Source organism: Mizuhopecten yessoensis, unplaced genomic scaffold (genome assembly GCF_002113885.1).
Source record: "Mizuhopecten yessoensis strain PY_sf001 unplaced genomic scaffold, ASM211388v2 scaffold716317, whole genome shotgun sequence".
Taxonomy (NCBI): Eukaryota; Metazoa; Mollusca; class Bivalvia; order Pectinida; family Pectinidae; genus Mizuhopecten; species Mizuhopecten yessoensis.
In genome coordinates this window covers 551,164-573,505 of record NW_018480056.1, presented here as the reverse complement: position 1 = coordinate 573,505, position 22,342 = coordinate 551,164, and the positions used below count along the sequence as shown (strand labels likewise).

The 22,342-nt window shown below is 36.4% G+C and overlaps 1 protein-coding gene across 12 annotated transcripts in view; it reads left to right on the top strand.

The window, feature by feature from the left end:
- Window positions 1-22,342, top strand: part of LOC110442987 (dipeptidyl peptidase 4-like) — a 406,309-nt gene that overhangs the window by 168,019 nt on the left and 215,948 nt on the right. For 4 of the 12 annotated variants that reach the window (XM_021486895.1, XM_021486894.1, XM_021486891.1 and 1 more), the window contains exon 1: window positions 7,228-7,587. The exons of 3 other annotated variants lie outside the window; for them this stretch is intronic. In XM_021486895.1, the coding sequence (XP_021342570.1) occupies window positions 7,432-7,587 (156 nt within the window). In that variant the 5' untranslated portion in view covers window positions 7,228-7,431. Of the gene's footprint in view, window positions 1-7,227; window positions 7,588-22,342 lie in introns of those variants that run through there. 5 more of the 12 variants (XM_021486896.1, XM_021486893.1, XM_021486892.1 and 2 more) reach the window with 2 other exon arrangements.

Here is a 22,342-nt window from a genome sequence, read left to right as displayed (position 1 = left end):
GACTTTCAATCATTATAATTACTTTTCATTCTGGATAACGCATCTGTCCCATACATGGATGTGTGTTTATAATATACGTATGCTAATGGGGCTGTCTTGTTTCCGTGACGAACTTTCTTGACAATAATCATATTGGATTGAAATTGGCACACAGATTTGTGTTGATAAACTAAGTGGAATATTGCGAGGAAATAGTTTGATGAAATTTTAATGCGAGTGTATATTGCAGTCACAAATTATATACTAAAAATTGTGACTTCGATCATATATGATGTGTATGCATTTGGTTTCGATAAGTACCAATAAGGAAAGGAACATTTACATATACTGACCATTCAATTCAATATTTGTCTTCGTGTTTGACATATATTCAAACGTAAGGGACAACTTTGACGATTCGAAAGACACTTCAATCCGACACAGTTGGCTCAAGTCGGGATAACTCTTTCCTGAAAATATCTGTAAAATAAAAGGGCATAAATAGCTGTGGAAGGGATATAGCAGAGAAACGAAGATAGTTTTGTAACAAACCAAGGATAAGTGTCGTAGCCTGACAGACAAAAAATGAACCGTAATTGGAGGTAATCACACTTTGTAACTTTACGAAGAGCTGTTGTGGACGAACACATCAATCAAATCGATTATCAACTTACTTAATCTGGTGATAGACCGTCAGACAACTGCGCCAGGTGTCCGTCCGTCACATGACCGTTGATGTTGTCACGTGGTTTCTTTATCGCGGAGCTGTGTTTTGTCACAAATGTTCAGCAGTGACTTTTCGTGCTCTGGACTTTCTGTGCCTTGCATGTCAGATATCACTGATTTCTTGTCGGACTATGATGTCTAGCGCCATCGCAGTACTGTCAATGCATAAATCGACTACTTTTGCCTGCAAGTTGGATCCAACTCTCTCTGTGGAGTAACTCTAACAAAAGCTACGCAACAGTTGTTTCCAAAACCATTCATTCATCATCTCCTACTTTTCTCTGTCACAGGAACTTGATATACAGAAGAAACATTCAATTGCGACTGTATTACATCCAGATATCAACAGACCGAACATCTGTGATTTCCTTCTGCAGTGTTCAGTAAGGAATCTTCTCATACACTTGGAGTTTTTGGTGTTCACACGTATAATTTGGGGAATTTATTGCAAGATCTTAAGTGTCCTCCATTCGTCCATTTTCCATTGTTGACGTCATCATAATGCCAAAGATGTTTACGCCGTTGTGTAGCAATTAAAAGTTATTGTTTTGGATATTTGAAGATCTCTTCTCAGCGTTTTATGATAACACGCATAGCTCATCGTTCTGAAGTATATTTTTAACGTTTTATTCTGGTACTAGCGGATTTCTTATTAATTCTTTGAATGGAATTCATCAACTGTTAGAGGAAAATATATACATGTGCACGTGTTTAATTTTTAAAAAATGTATTACAAAACGAGGAACGGCATAATAGTGAAATAGTCTTCATGTGTCTTATGTTATATAAGGGATGTACATATTGGACTCGGACTCAGCGTTACACAGGTGACTATATGCCACGTGTTTCATCCATTTGTCACGATATAGGCTTGTAACTTATAGCATTGATCTTGAAACACTCCATATATAATTACCTGTGCGTGTTACTGTGATGCGATATGATTGATCATATTAGAATAATTATCTTGGCGGAATACCGAGTACAAACCTAAAAGACGATAGCTACGTTAGCTTTGATGTTACAGTATAATTTCTGTGTTCCCATCAATTTGGACACCAATATCGATAACTGACCACATGAAATGCACGTGTATTCTTATAACAAAATACGTATCTAATCAATGACGATTAAATCGATAACTTGTTATTTTTTCCATAGCAAATCTCAATATCTATATTGCTCGAATTTCTCGATCGGATTCTTTAAACATCAAACAAAAGGTACTTGTACATTACTTTTTCAAAAGTGATTGTTGTTTATATAAAGCTTTAACTATAATTAACAGTTTATGTAAGTTGACCTTTTGCTCTATATAGCTTAACTTTAATGTTCTCAGTACATTGACCTGTAGAGAACGTTACAAAGAAAGGAACAAAATTAAACATGAAAAGGGGGGGTAATAATCATGTAGATAATGTATAAACAGTTGTTGCAACAGAATCAACATCAGTATTTCAGAAATATGATATATTTTGCTTTCGAGATCAATATATAGATAAAAGTACGGTCATAGATTATGATAAAAATATTTAAAACAAGTCTTAATGATTTTCATTGCAAATTATTGTCACACAGATTCGACTAAATATTTCAGCGGCAGCTTCGGGTACCTTTTATCGAAGTTGTTTTAATATCTACTATTTTGCTAAAGCGACAAATTGTCATTTTAGTATGAATTATATATGTAAATGAAGGTGTCAAATTCCTTTTGGAGATATCTGAAACCTTTCAACTACTAGTGTTAAAACCAAAGCATCAGTCAGACATTATATCATTATAACAATAAACAAAATGTTTAAGACGGACTAGTTGGAATAGTCTCCAAAAGACAACCTTTACTCTCAAATAAAGACAGAGTCTTTGACGAGCATGAAAGCTACATTACTATCTCATAAAGAAATAAATCAAAACAGAAACTGTTTCTAAAAGCAACAATTGCATTTATTTTCAAAGAGATTGCTAATCTTTGCCGTTACAGGAAATTATACTTTCTACTCAACGAACAAGTTAAAAACTATTACTTGCAAAGGGAATGATGATGTTCCACAGTGACGAAAAATATATTTCACAATAGGAAGTCTATGGAATAAATAAGATATTGATTCATTAAAGAAGAAATCAAAACCACGCCTATCGTTAAGGCGTCCAGTTTAAACGCGTGCAACCTCTGCGGCGGAAATGTCTTCACGACAAAGAACAGCTTCTTTACAGAAGATGTTCGGTATTGACCAAGTTGACAAATAAAGGCTATAACATCAAAGATGCCTTTTATGTTCGATCTAATTGAAATAGCATCATCGTGTTTGACGTGTCCGCTGACGTCCATATTGCGATGGTGATAGTATCTCACGTGTAATTGCCGTTCACAGACACGTGACAAAGACCGATTCTTTCCTTATTCCTCTGCGTAATACAGACATTGAATCAGTATTTGGCTGTGGACAAACAATTCTTATAGTTAGTTTGCCCAATTTGATTTGTCGGCTACCAGGGACGTGCATAACGTACGGGCCTAACACGTCCCGGTGACACTTAGTGTGACAGGAGATGAATCGACTGTAAAACCTACAAACCTGCTGTTAAAAGTGATTATTAAGATCGTGGAGGTTTACGTGTTATACACGATTACCAAATACAGCACGCGGGATTTGACACAAATTTGTGCATTTATTTTATTTTTTTCAAATGTGTTTGATGTTCTAATTTGATACAATTCTCACCGAATGTATTGTTCAGAATGGATTAGGAAAACTGCGGGAATAATCTCGTGTTATTCTTTAAAGGTTTTTCAAAGAAATTGGTTTCCAAGGACATACATGAATTTGATTTCTAATATTGTGATGAGAGCACACAGCACCTTACAAGTACCTGCAGCGAGGGGTTTGCTGTATATGTAATTCAACTGTGTTAAAAGATATATCAATACTACATGGTAATACCAGTAGGTCTTGATGTGGGATGAACGCAGCTGCTGAGTATTCACGTGCATGTATTACACCCATTGACGCAACAGGTGACTCGCTTCTCGTATTAGACACTGTCGATACTCGCAGCTGTGTACAGATCTGCGATTCCAACTTACGTACTCATTCCAAGGTTTTAAAGTTTGTTTTGTATGTAAGGAACACGCTGTGTAAACGGTCTATCAATCAATATTTGGACGTCATCATTGAACACATTTTGGACATCTGAAGATGTGTTCTAAACGAGGAATATATGCATTATCAAAGTTTAAACGCTATTTTTGATAACATTATGGACAGCTGGTGATATTTTTAACGTGGACTGGATATATTTTCTTATCAAAGATATTTTGATTATGTTTTAGACCTATAGTAACTTATATATATATAGATCATACGGAAACGTTTGAGGACTTTTGGATATTTTGGACGTGTACATATTGAAAGCGAGAGGTATCGAAACGTTTGCTTTCTATTTTGACGTGTGCTTAAAGAGGATTTAAATGTAAAATTAGAGACGTTCCGAACCATTTTTGTGATATAATTGACTGCATCTGGAATGCTTTGAACGTAGAAAATGTATTTACTTTAACCGTATATGCTGGTGAAATATATTTTTGGCGTATCGATGATACAAAAAATATAGAGGTGCCCTGAATGAAAATGCAGCCGTTAGCAGTTCCGAACTGAAACTGTTATACACGATGGAGAACACTGAAGTGTCAACTTCACGCTATCTGGTGGAAAGCTAGTATCAGAGAGCATGTCAGCAGCGTTGACAATCTCTACTTTAAAAACAAATACAACCAAATTTTGGCTCATAACTTTATTGATGCAAATGCGAAGATTGTGAGGCTAACAGGTTTTTGATAAAAACTGATGTGTCACATGAAATTGAATATATTGGCATTGTTGCCTGCTCACGACAGAATTTTATCAAGAATGATATAACATGCGTGCAAGCAGTTCTCTTTAGCATTCACATCACGCGACTTGGTGACGAGCTCCAAGATATTTGGAGAAAAACGTCCTTCAACGATTTGATAAAGGTCATGCTTTTGACTAAACCTGCCTTTGGAACACCAATATAGACATTGTCACAAAGTGTTAAGTTACGAAGCGATGTTTTGACCATTTCCTAGACGGAAAGACCACTTAAAGTAATTGCTGATCAAAATTCGTTTGTCTTGCTGATATGCAACGTCCCCTGAGTAATTCAAAGCGAACATGGTTAAGTTGCATTACACAGCAGATTCATAAGTGCATCAACGGATCTCGGCGGATTTGTTCAGAAGAGGCAAGTGCACTGTTTAAATTGTACTGGTCACCGATACGACCAGCGAAGTTGATGTTATCGCGTTAAAGGATTTGCCTCAACTCTTTGTGACGAAGTGTTAATATCTTCTGGGATCATACACAAATAAAATGGAATATTAAACGATGCTGTTCGGAATGTGTTGAGTAACATGTGCGGTGAGATTGGATATTAAGATTCATCTCTGGATTATTTGCGTACAGTGAAACGGTTTTAAGTCAATATAAGACTAGCGATATTCCTTTAAAAATTATCGCATAGCATAGTTTATGTGATCGACTGAAAAGAATTACAAAATATAAAATCCACTTTTTATACTTTTTTCATTTGATTCGGTATCATAAGTGTATGTGTTACAAGGCTGGACTGTATAATATGGAAAAACAAAACTCAGAGTTCTGCGTTGTTGAAGCAGACATTTTGTGGAGTCTACTTTTTTTTGTTTTTCATTAACGAAATATCAAATGGGTATCTGATTTGTGTATAAGCAATATCCACTAACGCTTGTGAATCTTCGAAAAGAGCTCTCCGGGATTACATCCTCTATTTGGATTCCGTGAAAGCAGCGTCACAGTATTTATGTCATAAGGTTTATCAGATTCTGAGGATTAACTAGCGACATGCGAGGATCTGTCAGGATTATAACAAAACCCGCTGTAGACGTTTTGTTCCACGCGTTCATTAACACAGCACCACAAACGACAAAGATGTGTTTCACATGGTGCCAGGCCTTCGTTCATGACACTTCAACCTGATACAAATATGAGATATTTATATGTTTTGCCACCATTTTCTTTGGATTTCAGGACACAAATCCGCGTTTAACTAAGGAAGCATTGATTTACAAAACTCATATAAACTTTGGTTTATTGTGACATGAAGAAAGGTTGTTATAGCGTTACCTAGTGATCACATCCGTTGCCATAGTTACCCCAGACACACGACACTGGTCGTGACTGTCAGAACAAATATCACCCATTCAATTATCGAGCACGACGTATGTTTTCAATACCATGTGTTAATAATCATTTAGCAATTTAGAAACGGATATCTCTGCAGTTAGTGTCTCTCATATTGGCTATTGGCTTCAACAGAACGCAGGAAACCATTTCACATCTCTTCCGTGACGTTACGCTGGTCCAGGTAATAGAAATTATGTTAGGACTCACTTCCGGTACCAGTTTGCGCAATGGACCATATTTGGTATGACTAATGATCTGTCCAAGAGGTACAGAGATCATTAGGCGTCTGTGAAAATCGAATTTCAGACTGTTAAAGCGAGATTATGTTTCGTTTCGCATCGAACGAGAGTTAATCAAATGTATTTGATGTGTTCGTCTCCGACTTTGATATAACAGAGCCCTTTTACAGACATTTAATGACTTCCAATGCTTTTAAAGGATTTTTTTATTGACTTTATTTATGAGCAGGAAACTTGAAAATGAAAATTAACAAATGGTATTTACTGCCACTGTGAAATTTGCGCTAAGTTACAATGTCACTAATGCACGCGCATGAGTGGTTTCAGTGACATGCGCGTGCTCACGAGGACCTCTTGGCAATGATTTCGCCGATTAAATCAAGTTGACTGTTTTTAGTTCAGAATCACGCGTCAAGATCTGTAAAGTATCAGCTGTGTGACCAGGGTGAGTTTAGACATTGCAGTACAAGCGAGCGCTGGTTTACCTTTATATCAATTTTCCATTCTTTTAATTACTAAATATACTAATTCCACAAAACGATCTTTCATACACTGAGAAAACAATTACAACAATTTAAATAAAGATAGCATTCAGCCAGACACTATCTCACAAGCGTGCTTGTCACTTCTTATTTCGTCGGTAGTGCAAACTCGTAAAATTATGAATCGGTGAGACATTGGTCAGTGGAGGGTTCGTCGGCAAGGTCGTGTGGACAGTGACACACCCATTACACTTGTCACATTGGCAGTCTATTTAAAGATCTTATTAGGTACCAGTGCCAGAAACGGAAATAAAAACACCATCAATCGGAAGTGCAGTGCCACGAAATGGATTAGTGATATTTATCATATTTGACAGGAGAAGATTATCTGGAAAAAAGCGGCAGATATTTCAAGATCTGTCATCTTTATCATATGTATAGCAATAGAAACGCCTCTACACGATATTTTGGAGTTTTATTTGAATGCAGGGAGAGGAGATGTGAAATGTCTGCTCCGAGAGTTTACTGTGTAATAATGCTGTGTTTCGTGGAAGGTATATTGCCACAGTCACCGGATAAATACATGGAATAGGAGTCATTTATGATGGAAATATTGTCTGTGTACACATAGCATACATGTGATAAGCACGTGTATTTGATTAAACTCACGTGTTCGTCTGTGAAACATGAACTTTGGATACCTTTACAACAGCAAGTGATATGTGCTTCTACGATACGTGACGTCACAATGCAACACTGCGCATGTCATTACATCGGTCTAAGGTGTGTTTTCGTCACCTGACCTTTAACGTCACAAAAATGGCCTATGACCTGAGGAAGTTAGGCCGAGCAGCGCTGACGAAGGAACGAAACTGTCCTGTGAGCGGAAATGTAGACGAGGCATTTCAAGCTTTTGAGGTAATCTTGAATTTCTTTTACAATGTGTCAATACCAAAATATACCTGTAATTGTCAAAATCGTCCAATCAACACATGCTCATCCATACTCGTTGTATACATTGTCCTGGATATCTTTTTATTATCTATGTATTTCTAAATTCTTCCCCGTAATAATCGATAATTGTCATGATGAATTTCGTGTTTACAATTTGATACATGAATTCAAACCTCGATATATATTTCAGTTGGTTACTACAATAAAATCAAACAAATTTCTTGATAAACGGATGGTTTGCTCTTTGGGGTAGACGGGCGTGGCTTAATGTTTGAAACTTTTACTTCTTCGGTGCAGATAAAGGGATTTTAACCGAATTTTTTTTCTGGAGCATAATTTTTTTAAAGGGTGTTATATGAAGTGCTCAAATATCAATACAGATTTTATGATGTCTCTAGTTTGATGTGTCCGAATGAATATTTATGATATATAGTTGACCCGATCGAACATTCTCGGAAATGATGACAATATGTTCTCACAAAATAGACGTGACTTACAGGATATACACTGTAGTTGCCATACACGAGCAGGTTCCATATTAGTTCACCTGGTCCGAAGTGGCACGTAAGCTAATGGCAAGCGCCAAGGGAACTGTATAAATATAGGATGTGGTCCCCCCGATGTAAGCAGGCTATTACCTCTAACTGGAGATAGGAGTATGTTTGCTTAAAATCCTGCTTCTCTCCGCGGGATCGTAAACATATCTGGTTTAAAATATTGCAATAGGGAATGGTCATATTTTGTTTTAATGAAATTTAAATGACCACTAAGGCTGGAGGAGTTGGACACAACAGAGATTGTTCTGTTGTACAGCTGTTTTATCTAACAACAATCGATATTTCAACTTATATAATGCGATAAAAGCGCATACACCCATAGAACGACGAATGTAAACAATTGTATTATGGGTTACTAGTATTTTTCTTCCAGAGTTTTCTCCGCCAGTGGATTTAGTCCCGGGAGATATTGTGAAAATGCCCAGGATTTTCTCCCTAAAATGTCCTGTTTTTATTGGGTGAGATCAACACATGCTATCCGGATGGTCCTTTAGGCCCGGTCTCATTCCTCAAGTTTGGTTTCATTTTTATAACGTTCTATCAACAGCTAAGGTCATTTAAGAACAACGTGCCTTCATGGGTGTTGTTTATGCGTTCTTGCGTTCGTGTGTGCAGGAGGCATGTTATGTTGGTGTATTTGACTCCTCGTGGTTGCGCGAATCTGATGCCGACTTTATAGTGCTCTCTCACTGAAATACCATCCCGAAGACACCCAGCACAACATTCCGCCCAGTCACATTATACTGACAACGGATGAACCAGTTGTCATTACTCCAAACTCCTGAACGTTTCACATGGAATAACAACTGCATTTTTTAAGGATTTTGTCCCGGCCGGGGAACATAATCAACTACCTTCCTCACCTGGACGAACGCAACATTAAATCCAGAAGTGAGGTGTTGCAAAGCAAGGCGCTTGGAAATAAAAGGTAGTTAGAAGAAGAAATAAATAAGAAAGATCCAAAATGTTGCAATGGATGGAGCAGATTAATTTTAATTACTTTTATGCTCCCAAGTAGAGGGCACAAAAGCCAATCCCAAATTCTGCGGGTGGGTTATAGATCTTCGGTTATAACATTTAATCGGCCGAGATCTCCATCCAATAGCAATATATACATTTCCTGCAGGTATACATCAATGAAAAGAATTCTAGTATGCTACCAGGATTGGCCCTGGTGTCGGGCCCTTCACCTTGGGAGTAGGTAAAAAGGTCATAACATGGAAAGAGTCGATAACCGCACTCCATACTCACACTTAAATTGTTATGTAGGAAGAGATGAGTACATTCGTGCCACAAATATTCCACTAGGGTCCACTCATGCCACTATTGACATAGTCCGTATACTTGTATCATATACGTAATCACACTACAAGAATAAGCTCCAGGGGCTGGTCACACACCTCGGGACTTGGTCTCAACTTAAGCCCTGTTTTAATTTGGGAGCTTAAGGAAATGTCCGAATGGGGTAATTCTCCTGACCAGTAGTCATGTATGGAACATTCCTGTGACAAGGGAATAAGAAGCTGCATATAGGGAACCCGCTTCCCCTTTCAGTGTTGAAAATCACAATAATACTTTTAATGAGAACATTTTGCCGTGATTACTTTAATATCGGGATGAGCAGTACAGGCATGTTGGGCGTCTTTTTTTTACCAAGTATCATTTTGTTATTCCTACTTGTGTTTTCTATTTTAGAACTGACATTTGCAAAGAATCTTTTAAATAATAATCGCAGTAAGTTCCAAACTGTTTCAACATGAACACATGTGTAGATGTCCCTGTCCTCAGCACTGGCTCATCTGATTGGTTCGGCGAAAGTAGTCCGTCTGTGTAGTCTATTATGAGGGGAACTACTGCAGAATCAGCCCCATTGACTTATGTCATTGACTTAGACAACATTCAGCCGGTGAAACTGACCTGCTGATCACAATACAGAACATTACCTTCTGACGGGCTTAATATAGTGCTGTTATTTCTCTTGACCCCGTTACGTTCCATGATGTCGGCGATATACTACTGCAGCCTTGTTACATTACAGAAAAACATATCGTTTCCAAAACTTATGTCGAGCATTTCCATACTGATTCGAATAAATCAATAACTCTTGAAAGATGAATACTGAGCTTGAAATCATTATATGGCATAGGAAAGATTAGGGTGAAACAAACTCGAATATTAAAATTAGAATTACGTCATTGATTCAGATATTACACCTTATTTAACGCGAATGAACATTGAAAACTGAAGAAATTATATCGAATTATATTTTAAATGTACTGTTAATTTGTTTGCTTACATTTTTGTCTTGCGTACATGAGCATTGAGGCCCGGTAGTTTAGTGGTAGGACGCCGGGCTCGTTACCGAAGGGTTGCGGGTTCGAACCACGGCACGGCACTGTGTTGTATCTTTGAGCAAGATACTTTACTCCGCTTGGTGCAGTCTACTCAGCTGTTAATGAGAACGTGGTTGGACTGTGCTAGAATTATTAAATGCTAGCTGTGAGTGCCGAAATGGCAGCATGGGCTGTATGCTTCCAGGGAGTTGAAGATGATATTGACTGGTTGCAAAGGCCCTATAACCACGGATGATAATTTGTGAACCGCTTTGAAACGACCTACGAACTAGGTTGTGATAAAGCGGTATAAGAGAACCTCGAATTATTATAATTATTATTATTGAAATGCGCTTGTTAATCAATGCGCTGATCTGTTAAAATTCGATAATAAGCTGAATTTGTGCCCGCTAAAATTAGTACTTTAACATTATTTAACCTGACACAATGTCTTTAAATGTCTTGCCTTATATTGCCTAACCTAGGTAGACAGCTCATATACAGCGGCTGACGTGATAGTCTGACGGCTATTTTATGAGGTAGAGACGACCCCTCAAGTGGCCACACCTCTGTCACGTAATAGACACGAGAAAACCATAGACAAAGCTTTGTTAGCTTACAGTGGTCATATTTTCAAATTTTTATTTCAATTTTACTTTAGAATATACTCAGCTATTAACGCCCTTAAAGTTTTAACTAAGCTTGGCCCCTCACGATCCGGGTCAAACCCATACCAAGTTTTAAGTAGATTTAGGACAAGGGGTGTTAAGGGTCATTTCCGGCCTCATCAGAGATTTTGATTTAGTTGTAGTCTGGAATAAATGAAGTATGCAAATATGATATTTCAAATTCATTCAACAACTGATTAAGGAGATATGGAATTGCAAAAGAGACATAAATCCGCAATTTCATAATGAAATGCGTGTTTTGTGCGCTATTTGGTTGACAATTTGCCATTTTGAAGGAAATTAACTAAACACTCTTCAAATTTTGAAAGCCTCCTCATGCAACAAACAAATAAATATTTGACATGCTTAAACATTGTCATACCAGTGTTCATTCGTAGAAAGGAATTTTCGTTTGTCACATGCGGAGGCTTTCATTTCTGCATGCATATGCTAACTGTCCAATTACATCCTATTTTGATTCCGATTTCGTGGCTGTGATAGGGAATCTACACATGGGCATTGGAAAAAATCGGCACCAGGAAAGATAGCCCCGATAAACAATATGAGGTTTATAACAGAAATTGCAAAATAAATTTGAGTTGAAATTTTAACTCTTTATGATGCCAAAAATGGCCCGTAACGCCGAAAGAACTTTTACGTCATTACGGGTTTAGTTTCGGATGTACCGTTATCCTTTTAATGCATTTTAATAATTTGTTTTGGTGTCAACATACATGTACTTAGAATTAGCCCTTCACCTACGTAGAGTAGTCGCTAGATACCGACCGTAGGTCGGTATTTTTCTCCGGGAACTCCGGCTTTCCTTGACCAACAAATCCTTGCACGTCCTTAAATGACGATAGCTGTAAGTGGGACGTAAAACACAATAAAACAAAACCAAACATAGAAGCAGAATTAAAATGAAGCCAGTTGATGGTGCGAACATCAATATATAGACATTTTTAAAGCAAAGGTTCGTTCTAAAACTTTAACGGAACATGATGACAAACTATTAAGTATCTTGTAAATAGAAATTAATTTAAAACTAAAGCTTTATTAATGAACGTAAATTTGGATGAATCCGTTAATTTTGATATTAAAGTCAAACAGTCGACACGCTTGTGTAACTCTATGATAATGTTTCATTCTCTATGAATTTGGAACTCTGTTTAATTCAGCCATCACATACATTTTCAATATATAACAAACTGTGATAGCATACTCAGCTCAGTGTGCCGTCACAAGTGTATAATTTCATGAAAATAAAACAGCGGGTTTATTAATTATATTTTTGTAAAAGATTCCTTAAAATTATCTCAAAATTGTTCCAACGCCATCATTTCATTTGAAATCTGTTGATCACAGATGCAAATTTGGGCTCATTTACGATGCTCCATATATAGAATTTCCGTGGTGGAAGAACATTTTTGCCACATAAAGATTTTTTCACGGCACTAAATTTACAGCCGAGATGACGTATGCAACAGCGAGGTCTCATTGAGTTATATTTACCGCAGGTGCCGGTTGCTAACCTTTTTTTACTATTATAGGTTCTGATGGAGCGAGACTTTCTCCTAATGTCTCCTTTTCCGCTATGCGTCATTCTTAATGATGGCGTCTACACCCAGTTTAACAAAAGACCGGTTTGTTCTAAGGTTCAGTAGTTACCTTAATTGCTGCACATCCGTAAAATATTAGCTAATGTCATTTCTAAATAATCTTTTATTCTAAATCATCACAACCTGTCCGAACAATTTAAAAAAAATAACCTGCTTTTTTCAGACTAGGAAGATTGATACATTCTACTGGCGTTAAGCTGAGTATCGCCTGATCAGCTTGATGACATATTGAACAGTCGTTTTGCAAGTTTCATTTGATATAATACTGGGAAAAAAGTAAAATAAAGATTTTTTATCATTTCTTTTCCAATGACGTCAGGAGTATTTTGTAGCAGCTGATCCAAGATCTTCAGCAATATGTACACATCAATTATTTTTAAATCTGATCGTATTCTCGTTGCAAACTTTGCCAGAATTTCGCCAATTATCGGTAAATATAATTAGCTGTTACCTAACCGTCAAACGAACCCGAGTAGTTCTGAGTCCTATCTAATTATTGAGTGACATTAGTTTGGCAATAAGACATATAACATGAGACTATATAAAATGGTTGTAGCATTACTGCATACTAGAATTGCTCACCCCTAGCTGGGGCATGGTCAGTAATGTATTACCTTTACACTTATATCGAGTCGAACTTCGCTAAAACGAACTTTTAAATATATACAACCTTGTAAGTCAATGTCGTTTTTGCTGCAAAAATGTATTTCTATTTTATCTTAATTTAACGTGACGAAGATTTCGTTTATCTTGAAGGGTTTTTACTTCAATTCAATGTTGAACCACTTCGAGATTACTTCAGAATATTAACTTCGAGGTAACAAAATGACCTTAGATATGCTTATTTTGAGATGTTTCGTTTAACCTGTTTAATTCGAGATAACAAACTTTACTACTTGATTTTTAGTTGAAACAATAGTTCGATGTTATGATATTTTACCTCGAGATATCGGGTTTTACAAAAATATGTCCTTTCAGATGAGGATGATTTAATACGAGATAACTCCGTTTTATTGAAAGATTTCTCTCAAACATTGTAAAGTATTTCGAATCAATCATGCCTCGTGATTTAAATGGTTATCGTTCCATTCAAATCTTCGTGATAGGAGAGGCAATCAGAAAGACTAAAAGTGCATTAGAAAAACAAGCTACCAAATTCGATAATTGTTAAATTCAATTCTTTAAAGTAAATGATTATCGCAGACAGAGATACAAAAATTGTAGTTGTGAATTTCATGCAAGGACCTTTCCCTTTGCACACACATACAGCCAATATATAAAACATACAATACTGCAAGGAGCACTTCGGGAACCATAACGACAGTCTTAACAACAGGATATTTTTTTCAAATGTTCAGACATGGAAACCAAGTCACTAAGTCGACCGCCAGGAGACAATCTAATTTTGATGCAGCTTTTATGTGTTGAAGGATCTGTCTTCCCATTTTTACGCTAGTCTCATTCTGATAAAGTGTTCGTCAATGAAGTTCTCCCCACGCACAAACCTTTCCTTACCTGTATATGTTCGGTAAAAATGGCAATTTCTGGACAGCGTACCAACTGCATTGTCAATATGTTTCAGAATATCTCTGTTTCCTTCATAGATGAGGTTTTAACCACAGGGACCTAGGAATTTCTTACAGCTATATATTAGGACCTAAACTAAGGTGTTCAGAGTAATTTTACATGTTTTAGGGGTTTATATCGACTTTCGGTAAAAATGACACCCCTAATGATAATATATACATTGTACCTGAAGTCGAATTTAACCCCGAAAACATGTAAAATTACTCTGAACACTTTAGTTTAGGTCCAAATATAACTGTAAAAAATTATCAGGTCCCTGAATGTGGTTTTGACTACTGTGGTGTCTCGTTTGGTTGGTAGATGTGAATTTACCGGCGGATGTCATACTAGTAGTCCGCGATGCTCACCGTAACATTATATCCACATTTATCTTCTTTTAGTACTGGCACGTAATTCGTCCATCATCACAGTTACATATTCTCCATGGCCTTCTTGCACGACTGTTCTTTGTTCATTCTGAGGCTGAGTTAGGGCATGCCTACATTTATATTAGTGTCCTGCTTCTACACCTTTTAGCATTAAGTTAGCTCTATATTCAGAATGTGTCCTTTTTGTAAAGCTTGCTATTTTTATTAACCCCAAAAGATATGTATATTTTCCCTGAAGAATGGTCATTTCTGCAAGCAAACCTTTACCCTCAAACAGAATTGAAATATTTATATAACTGATAATATCTTGTATAAGAAGTTTGAAAGCTTTACAATGGGCTAAAATTGTAAAAGCAGTATTTCAAAGTAAAAATGGCGATAAAATGATAAGACAATCATTTATGTAACAGAATTGGATTTTTTGCATGAAAAAGGTCATTTTCCCTTGAAATGAAATGAAAAATACATCTCAAGTTATTAACGAGCAGAACGCAAATTCGTTGTCCCATGTTTTATGGTTTATTTTCTTCTCAAGTTGGGCTTAATGAAGCAACAAAATATTGTCCTTTTCATTTGCCCATGATATAAGTCTTGTGTATGTTTGTCTGTGCGTGTGAATGTGTGTCTGATTTCACACCATTCTGCCAGTACCAATCCGCTGCAACAGAGTACACTTTAAACCTTATTACAGTATTGTCAAACTGAAAAGTACATATATATACCACATTATTGTGCAAGTAAAACATTGTTATCAGAATGATCAGTTTCGGCCAACGCTCCATGAGGACGAACATTCTATTGTGAACTATATTGTAACATCATGTAGACTTGCACAAGCTCCAGTGTATTTATTGTCCAATGGATGAGGTCATAACATACAGGTGTAATTGCAACATAATGATTGATTGTGGTTTTGCATGCTGCTGTCATTGTGTGATGAACTGAGTTGTTTTGAGACAATTTTAACAAAGCAGCTCAAAACATTGGTCTCAAGTCCGACTCAGTTTTTCATCAAACAAACTGTCACAGGCAAGCTGTAATTCCTCGACCATTGTCGAAAACTAAGGCAAAATATGAACAAATGAAGGATTTACATGGAGACCCTTGAAACAGTAAAATGACCAGGCGTTCCGGAAGGGTAATCGTCCATTGCTTCATCGGCAACACCTGCAATGTAAATCTAGTTCAAATCCTAGTAACGTCTCCGTCTCATATTGAGAACTCGGATAAAGTGACAACAAAACAACATGGCTCTTTAATGAGCATTTGAACAACATCTTCCATGTTCAACATGAACACTTAGTAGTTTCTATTCCCCGGAGGTCGTGTACCGACATTAAAGCTCATTTACCGACGTCTCTTATGTGTTTCATTACCTTTGGAAATGTACGTTTTAATCAGTACGTGCAACCACATATTGTGCACGTACGTTGCGCGTGCGAAAACCTGATAGATAGGTTTACCCTAAGTGATGACAGGTCTGTTCGTTATCTCTTGGCACAGAGAATTTACGTAACATGAAATTAAAAAAGCTAAATACCTAACGTGTAAATTTGTGTCGCAACCGTCTATATAATGAACTGACTTATAGAGTGTCTAGATATACTTGTTTCCGCTGATCATGAAGTTTTAAGGTAATTACAATACTTCTTAAAATGCTAATATTTCTTATTGATTCAATTATCTTCAATCTCATTCATTGTCATCCGCACTTTCGACTCTGTGTATTTATTTAATGACAGAATATTATAACAAACGATGTAAACAAAACAATTATTATTTTTATCTCAGTTTGAACAGATTAGGTTTTTATATAGCTTTTTGTATTACAAAGATACGTTTGTTATAGTTGTCATTTCAGTTTTTTGAGAAAATGTTTTTTATTTATTTATCGCCGTTTCAAGAAGAATTCAAATCAGTTAGTTCGGTTATGTGAGTACCTTTTATTATTTCTGGTACGTTACGTGTATGTTATATCCATTTTGCTGAAGGGTTCCGTTACTAGATTGTTTGTTTAGGTATTTCTAAATATTTTCTTCATGTTGGTAAATATGGGTTGTGAAAAGATTCATGTAGCACAACCAAAAAGTGTTTATATATGTGACGTTTCGATGACTAATGCGGAATGTACTCTGCCACCTTCATCAGACAAATGACCAGTGAAGAGTTTGTACACAAAGGTGTAAAATGTGTACGAGTTGTCCATAAATCGATGTCGATTCGGCTACGCTGTAAGCGTATGTACACTAGTTGTTATATATGTACCGACATGACTCGAATCAGCTACCCTTTATTTGATACTAGGTCATATATGTGCGAGAGACATTAAGCCCCCTCATCTCGATTTAACACTGCGGTGTATCCGGATGACTTTCTTAATCTGCTGATGACTAGATTACTCTCTATCTTTCTAGTACCTTGGAGTTATCCCAGTCAATTACATGATTTTTCTGTGGGACATGGTCTGTGATTACCGATTTATTGATCTGGGACTTCGACTGCTGACTTTCTGATCGTCTGTTTTGCGATTAACGTCCTCGTAACAGCCAGGTTCATATGAAGACGGGTTCTTAGGAAGACAACGCCGAAACGAACGTGTGGGGAAGGGAAAACAGAAAATGTAAATCCCAAGTGTTGCGATCGGGGGTTGGGCATATTACATACAACGATCCGTTATTACTTAATTAATGTCTTAATTTGAAAACAAATGATTACGTTCATGGATCCGTTACTAGTAAATTGATGACTTAATTGTAGCATAGTAGCTGCTAAGTATAATAATATCACAAATTGTGAAAAAATTATCTACAAAAAGTAATTTATGCAGAGTTTCCTTTTGTGTTGTTACCTGTATGTACGCTGCTTTGACCAGAACTATACAAATGAGCACAGTTAAGAGTTCGTAGAAAATCGGCAAACAAAAATACAACTTGTTCTCGACATTTTTCTTTTTCTTTTTAAGAACAAAGGCCATTGTACGTTTGAGTCTTTCAAACTAGCTCTTTGCTTGATTGTATTTTACATATTCACATATGTGTCTATACAATAATTAATTAATAAACTCGTAATGAAATGGTCAAAGGTACCTGATTTTAATTTCATGTAGCGTTACATGAAATCTAACTGGTAACAAAACGATAAAATGAAAATTAACAATGAACTTTATGTAAATCAAACGACTCTGAGTTCCAAACTCCCTATCAGGGATTCGAGGATGCCCACTATGTTCCATTGGCAATACCTATTTTACTCACACGGTACTGTACTTCGACGAGATGATCAGTCCTGTCCTTGATAGACGAGAGCTGAAGTTCACATCATGTTTTGCCGACATGTTCATGTAGCATTCGAAAACGCTGTATGATTGATTATAAAACACCTGTATCTTGTTAACGCTTGACGTCACGAAGTTTATCTTTGGTTATAATATTGAGATAGACACGACATGTACATGTATGTAGCGAACATATGACGGTGTCCCTCAATATTAATATAAGTTTCCTATTAAAGAAAGGTTCGATACAAATGATATGATGTGCTTGAAATGTGAACATTCTTTTTACAATCAGTTTATCAAAGGATTTTCTTTTTAATTTTTCTTGCAATCGGTCTTTGCCATATGATTTGAACATTCTAAATATGTAATATATACTACAATGTAGTATATTCCATTTTAGTGGTATTATAAATCAGCTCCTTTGGTGTATCAAGTTGTGTGCCTCTCCCTTTACTAGTTTTTTTTCGTCCGATATAATTTACTATTGCCACAAAGCAATTTATAAGCTAACTAGATTAAATAAATTGGTCACTGACATTCTAACAAGGGTTGCCACGAACAGTGCAAACTGAAAAGCCAGTATAGTAACTAAAATAAACAAGCAGGCACATTTTATTGAAAACTAAAAAAAAAAACCTCTACGAACAGTGACAGACGAACAAGCCCAATGGATACAATGCTTAAACCACGAAAGGAAATATCCACATGCAAGCAACATCTAAAATAGGACCGCATAACGAGAATAGAGAAAACCCACTCTTTTCTCATAAATGTTTAAATTCTTACATCATTTCTACGTTTTTCTTGTCTGTTACTGTTTTTACCATACAAAAAACCTAATCTGGAACAAGTTAACGCATAAATGATTATTTTTTTTACCATATTTGGAATATTTCATCTCTGGATCGAAACTGCTTTGTCTGTACTGATCGCTCGCCGGCGACCAGGTACATATAGCTGAATTTATTAAGAGTTCGTCGAGAGTTCGGAGGCCCCGGGATCGAATCCCGGTCGGGTCATTGCAATTTTCCTTCCCCACTTGCGTTTCACGTCCAATATATCCACTGAAGGTGGTGTAGGGTTCAGTGTGTCTGCGGAGTTCAAAACTTCGTTAAAGAAATGAGGAATATAAAGCAACTGGACTGGGTCGATCACTGGCGACCAGGTTGCTCAGTTGTTTCCTTGTGTCCGTCTGGGTTCGGGCGGTGATCAGGATGCGGATCCCGATCTAGCCGTTGCGTTATTTCCTCTCCTAACAATTGCAGTTAAAATCAACACACATATGTTATAGGCTGTTCCATCAAATATATAAACATAATATTTGACTGGTTAAAGTTAAAGTGTAGTCTTTGTGGGGAAAATGAATGTCAACAGGACACGGTCACGAGGACGCTTAACACTGGATGCGTTCGAATGATAATCTGGTGTTGTTAATTTACAGTGTAAGCAACGTCACATTGCTTGATATTGCCTCAGCAACATCACTTGAGATCTTTAAGTCTCAAGTGACCCAGCATATTTACTAAAACCGTTCCACTGTTTTTATCCAGTTTTTAACCTGATCCTTAAACTTTTAATAGTAATGTGCGCACACACAAACTGGCATAATCTTCGACACGTCGAAGGTGGCCGGATATTGGAAGAAGAAGAAGACATTGGACATTGGGTCTGTTTCCAGACACAGAAGTTCTGGAACAGGGGAGATAACTTTAGCAAAAATTACATGTATGTAGTAAACGGTAGTGTATGGCCTTAAAGTACAAACGACAGATATTTATTACGTAGGGTACAATTGCACTTTAAATGCCATCAGTTTTGATTGATGGCCTTGTATGATGTATTTTGTGTAGAGACAATTATTTGCCAGCTTATGCCTCGGGCTTAAAGAAGTGTAATATTATCGGAAAGATACCCTCTACTCAATTATGATCCGTTTTAAAACTGATTAACATTTTATGATAAATATTTCATAAGAATAAATCGTAGAGGATAGGGAATGAAATATCGTTTAATATAACCAAAGTATTTGCAAAGATTAAAATTAAAATGAAATTTACGATACTTTCGATTAACTCGCTTGGAATCAATGTATCTGCGTGTATTAGTTATGGCTCTGTTAGCGTAACGCATGTGAGGCTGGAGCTGATTCAGTCTCAAATATTCAGCAATCAACTGATAGAAATTAGAACGGCACTGGGAATCCAGTCGACTTGTTTTGACGTCTTTTTCCCGGAATAGTAGAGTGACGAAAACTATTTTTTGAGTCTTCAAGTCTTTATCCTTCACATTAACCTTGGTGTAGTCAAACAAATCAAAAAATATCTTTTAAAATGGTAAACAAACGGAAATTTTAAATGATTTTGGTTATAAATCTGAAAATGTTTGTATAGCTGTGGATAAGTAGTGCTACATCATCTTAAATTGCCCACGAACACCGCCAGAGAAGGTTGATACGGTCAATTGTGGTCGTGAGTACAGGGACCTGGGAATTTGTTACAGCTATATTACGGGAAAACGCCGAGCGAATAAATGAAAAAACGAAAAGACGAAAACCCGCAAAAGCGAAAAGACAGAGACGAAAAAGTGCCAAAGCTAAACAACGAAATAACGTCAAAAAAGAAGGGAAAAAAGACGCCATTTTATTTCACTTCGGTTTGGCATTATTTCTGTATTTCGCTTAGGCGGGTTTTCGTCTTTTCGTTATTTCGTTTTTTCGCTTGCGTTATTTTCGCGGGAAACCATAGCAATGTACCTTACATGAAAACAATAGTAGATATACAATAGGCTGTAGCTAATATTTGAAAACAATAAGCCCCTCGGCTAGCGTAAGCCGAAGGCAGAATTTACGTGGTATATTTAAATAAGGTATGATTTGAAACAAGTTAATTGCATCTGTTCTGTTATATGATTCCATAGTTTGTGAGACTGGTCATATTTCCCGTCTTAATGAAATAGGTCCTTTATTTGTCGGAATATCTGTGTGTAACAAACTAGTATTGTTATTATCTGTACACTGTTTTGTTTGATATATCAGCTTTAAGCGTTCGGAACTGTAATTTACTCTAATTACAAAAACAAGATAGATTATTTAACTTTACTTGCAAAACTGTAATGAGCGTTAGAGTCACAAACGATTTACGTAACCGATAACCTTTAATCTATGTATACAGTTCATTGAATCAGGCAGATTTCGCATATAACATGTATGTTCAAAGTAAGATGCTAATCATACTCAATGCCTTATGATGACGAGTTTTAGTATTGTTGGATAATATCCGAGAACGTCCAACAGCATTGAAAATGATATATTACATAGGACAGTGCATTGTATGGTACGATGTAATATCAATTTAAAAAACTTTCAAAATGTATCAATTTCTTAAAAACAAACAAAAATCAATTTATGAAACACGATAGTGTTAAATCATTAACAAAACCAACTTGAAATCGACAACATAATCTAATTCATGGAGCAATGACAAATATAAAATATGGAAGGCTTTGCTCCTGCTCACAGAACTCAAATAACACAACCCGATTGAAGTATTATTATGGTCTTGGGTGGGTGCTACAGCAGCTGAGCTGTAGTTTTCAAGTGAACTGGCACTATGTAAAAAAGAAAGGTCTATTTTGAAGCACGGTCAAACCACAGCACATATATCCCCAGCAGTTTTACATGCAAGCACAAGGAGTGGAGGTTTAATATAGGTGGCATAGGACCAGTAATTAACGCATGGTAAGGCAACTACTGTGAAATCTTCGTGTTTGATTGAATGAGTTGTATATCTATGTGATGTAAAGTGTCTTAGTGTGACTAATTCCAGCTAGATGCAGCCCTATAGAAAATGTCGAAAACAGTTTTTTATCAAAGAAGATACGTCTTAAATATAAACATTGTAGTTATAAGATAATTCAAATTGTACGTAAATGTGGTATGCTACGTTTTGAAGAATCATAAGTGCACCTTTGATTAATAGTAGAGTTATCTCCCTTAAATATTTTAAAATTTAAAAACAATTTAAAAAAAAATCAGGATGGCAGTTTAATGTAGTGTCGTAATGTGTTCTTGTCTATCTAACAAATATGACGTAGTACTAGTACTAACACGTTCATACGAGTGAATCTCTTTTGGAAAGGAGTTACGCGCTCATACGATTATACATGTACGTGTATGGTGAGTGTTATATGTTACTGGGAGCTAAGCACTAGATATTTCCACTGACATTCTCCATGCATGAAATCCCCAGCATTGAAACCTTATCGCTGTAACCATGTAACCATATTTGGAGACCTTGAATACAAATACACTC